Source organism: Octopus bimaculoides, unplaced genomic scaffold (assembly GCF_001194135.2).
Source record: "Octopus bimaculoides isolate UCB-OBI-ISO-001 unplaced genomic scaffold, ASM119413v2 Scaffold_264300, whole genome shotgun sequence".
Classification (NCBI taxonomy): domain Eukaryota; kingdom Metazoa; phylum Mollusca; class Cephalopoda; order Octopoda; family Octopodidae; genus Octopus; species Octopus bimaculoides.
This window is the reverse complement of record NW_026379419.1, coordinates 10,767-14,730: the sequence shown is the minus strand read 5'-3', so window position 1 is coordinate 14,730 and position 3,964 is coordinate 10,767. Positions and strand designations below refer to the sequence as shown.

Genomic DNA, 3,964 nt, shown 5'->3' with positions numbered 1-3,964 from the left:
ACTGCGTTCCTGTCACTGTGTGAGTACGCGCTATTCTGTTCTTTTTTCTCTTCTGGCATCTGAAGCCTCGAGAAATGCTTGTCAAAAGAACAAGACAAGCGTTCCAAAATTATGTTTCTCGACATTTTTCAAATGTCAAGAAGGAAATTTTTGTATTTTGCTAGGGCCGAAACTGCCCCTGGGGGCCAATTCCTGCCCTTGAAAATACACACAAATGAAGCCTAGGTGCTTCGCAACAAAATTATTTAAAAATTCCAACAAAATGTGGACAGTAAAAGGTCAAATAAACGTTTACCTTCGCAGCCGATGTGACAGCACGTCCGTGAGAAGAGATAGATAGATAGATAGATAGATGGATAGATAGATTGATAGAAATATAGATGGATAGATAGATAGATAGATAGATAGAAATATAGATGGATAGATAGATAGATAGATAGATAGATAGATAGATAGATAGAAAATGTAGATGGATAGATAGATAGATAGAAATATAGATGGATAGATAGATAGATAGAAATATAGATAGAAATATAGATGGATAGATAGATAGAAATATAGATGGATAGATAGATAGATAGAAATATAGATGGATAGATGGATAGATAGATAGAAATATAGATAGATAGATAGATATATATAGAGAGAGAGAGACAGATACATACATACATAGAGACATATATCGATTTTTTTTTACAAGAACATTTTATTAAACAATCATAAATTTACTCGATTTTACAATAGTTTATATTAAATAATAAATGGTTAATGTTTAACTGTTTTAACAATATTTGGTGTTCATCAGCAAAGAAACGCGTCGCGTAGTATCAAACTTGTTGACGTTTAATTACAAAAGCGTTCGACGTTTCGCAGCAGAAGAAATGATTTTTTCGGATTTGACAGCAAAAACACTTGATGTTTAACAGTAATAAAAATATTTCTTGAAGTCTTGGAAGCAAAAGACATTTTGGTATTTTGTATTAAAATGATGATCAGCTCGTTTAGTTATTATATCAACGTCTGTTATTTCACTGCCAGATATTTTGTTGTTTTATGTCAGAAGAGAAAATTGTTGAAGTTTTGCAGCCAAAAACATTTGGCATATTTTTATAAAATTGACATTTAGCTCTAAATCAGTACGAATATTTGGTGTTTAGCAAAAAAAAAAAAAACACTTGGTGTTTGGCAGCAATAATTGTTATTTTTGCAGCAGAGACCACACTTTGGGTTTAGTTGTTGTATGAACGTTTGATGTTTAATAATTGTATCAATCATTCTTTGGTGTTTAACTGTTCTAAAGGTCGAGTGCCGTTCCAAATGTTAATTGTTGTTTAGCAGCAACAAGAGTTTCTTGAACAACATCTAGCACGGAGCAGTAGGCAGAAATAGCCGACCAAACGGAAACCAACGAAGAGAACAGCCATCATAATGAAATCCAACTTATAATTCTCCTGGGAAGAGATATAAGGAAACAAGATTTGAACAATTTAACGGATTAACGGGTTGACGAACTAGCGTGTTGACGGCTTAACATGTTAAATTAACTGATTAATGAATTAAGATGTTCACAAAATAATGGATTAATCTGTTAAAAGATTAGCAAATAAACGTATTAGCAAATAAACGCGCGTGTGGGCGTGTGTGTGTGCATGCGTGGATTTGTGTGTGCGTGTGTGCGTACGTGTGTACGTGCGCGCTTGTGTGTGTGTGTGTGTGTGTGTGTGTGTAAAGGTTCCAGTTGACGATTTTTCCTTTTTGTATAGATGAACAGTGAACGGTGTTGGAGAGCATGAAGATTAACCTTGTAGGAGAGAAAATAATTAGCTACCTGTATCATACTGAATCGCGTATGGTATCCAGTATATATACTGTATATATACTGTATATATACTGTATATATAACATTTAATATATAATGTATTTGAGACGACGAGCTGGCAGAAACGTTAGCACACTGGGCGAAATGCTTAGCAGTATTTCATCCATCTCCACGTTCTGAGTTCAAATTCCGCCGAGGTCGACTTTGATTTCATCCTTTCGGAGTCGATAAACTAAGTACCAGTTGCGTACTATGGTCGATCTAATCGACTGGCCCCCTTCCCAAAAATGTCAGCCCTTGTGTCTAGAGTAGAAAAGAATATATTTAAGGCGGCGAGATAGCAGAATCGTTAGGACTCCGGGCGAAATGCTTAGCGGTATTTCGTCCGTCTCTACGTTCTGAGTTCAAATTCCGCCGAGGTCGTCTTTGCTTTTCATTCTTTCGGGGTCGATTAAATAAGTACCAGTTAGGCACTGGAGTCGATGTAATCGACTTAATCCTTTTGTCCTTGTTTGTCCCCTTTATGATTAGCACTCTTTGCGCAATAAATATATATACATTATACATATAATATATATGGAGAGAGAGAGGAAGAGAGAGTTAGCTAGATACATATATCTACACATGTATACATATGTGTGTGTGTGTGTGCGTAAATATATATATAATTGCGTACAAACATATACTCACATGTATACATATAATTTTATAAATGTGTATAAATAGATCTATATAACTTTATATAGGTACATGTGCTGAATATACACAAGTATGTTATAGGAGGCATGTATGGGTGTGTGTACACGTAAACATTCCAACAAGCACACACACACACACTCCAATATACACACAATATCAAACAGGAATAATTTTCTTCAAATCAAGACTCAAAACTTGGTTTACCTCGGAAAAATTTAAAAACTTAATAACATCTTCGCCAGTTGAGAATTTGCATGGTTCGTATTTTTTACAGGCTGCAAAAGAGAGAATACATAATTGTTTGTTATTGTTATGTCTTACACGTCATTCGAACTCACGGTGTTAATGTTTAACCAATAAATAGGTCAGGAAGTAGCAATGGGAAGTTCTCGTGTTCTTTCAAGCTTTTCGTTCACAAGTTGGCGCGGATGCAACAATCATGTCTGTGTTAACCCAGTGAATACGTTATGTGATAATATGAACGACAGCTTAGTCTAAATACTTATTCTATCGTAAAGTTACGGGACGTAAACACACCAATACAGGTTGTTAAGCGTTACAGTGGTTTTCTTCCTTCTATTTCACTCAGCCACGCTCCTTCACTGCTGTCTAACAGACTCTGCTTAATTAATCGTGGGTTAAGGGAGTCAGCTCTCAAAGAAAATCAGAAATGCAGCCCCTGCAGGTTGTGGAACGGTTATGTCTCTTCCAGGTAGCTCTTGCATCAATTGCTTTGGTCCCATTTTACCACTGCATACCAGAAGAATGGGCGGAATAATTCCTGTGCCTTGAGGTCGTGGAGGAAGTTGATGCTGGCTGCTTTGAATAAACTGTTATCTCGCAGCCATAATCTAGTCATTAATTTTTTTTTAATACTTTTGTCTTTGGATGAGATTTTGTGTTTTCTTTTCCTTTTATGCAAACTGTGAAATTTAACCTGAACACCCTTTGTGTACGAATACGTTCAAATACTATCCTCGATTCTACCTGCCATTAAAAATCTCGTGCAAGTCAATGGAGGTTCACATATTTGGAACTTATTGGTCCAATAAGCTACTTGAGGACGCACGAGGAAAGAGGAAAGCTGCTAATCAAATTGAAGGACGAACCTGTAGCATCATTGCCTCCTTGCCTCATGGGGTTTTCATACTGAATGGCATTAAATAACGAAACGAAGAGGTTCTTCAAACGCTTAACTGACGTAACAACGCTTCACAACATCAATTTACCCACGGTCTAACAGACTGCAACACGAACCAACGAATAAAAGGATGGAAATTTCTTATCCGGGTACTTCAAGTGATAGATTAGCGATGACGTATGAGTGCGTGGGTTGAATGTACAAAATTTCATTGTTGGGTCTCTCAACACACACAAACACAAACACATATATATTAATATATATATATATATACATATATATATATATATATATATATATATATA

At 35.8% G+C, this 3,964-nt stretch overlaps 1 protein-coding gene across 1 annotated transcript in view; it reads right to left on the bottom strand.

Moving 5' to 3' along the window:
- Nucleotides 1–666: 666 nt before the first annotated feature.
- Nucleotides 667–3,964, bottom strand: part of LOC106883111 (protein white) — a 12,543-nt gene continuing 9,245 nt past the window's right edge. Inside the window, exons 4-5 of the mRNA XM_014934005.2 lie at nucleotides 2,723–2,793; nucleotides 667–1,451 (exon numbers count right to left, since the gene is read on the bottom strand). Of these exons, the coding sequence (XP_014789491.2) occupies nucleotides 1,332–1,451; nucleotides 2,723–2,793 (191 nt within the window). The 3' untranslated portion in view covers nucleotides 667–1,331. The remainder of the gene's footprint in view (nucleotides 1,452–2,722; nucleotides 2,794–3,964) is intronic.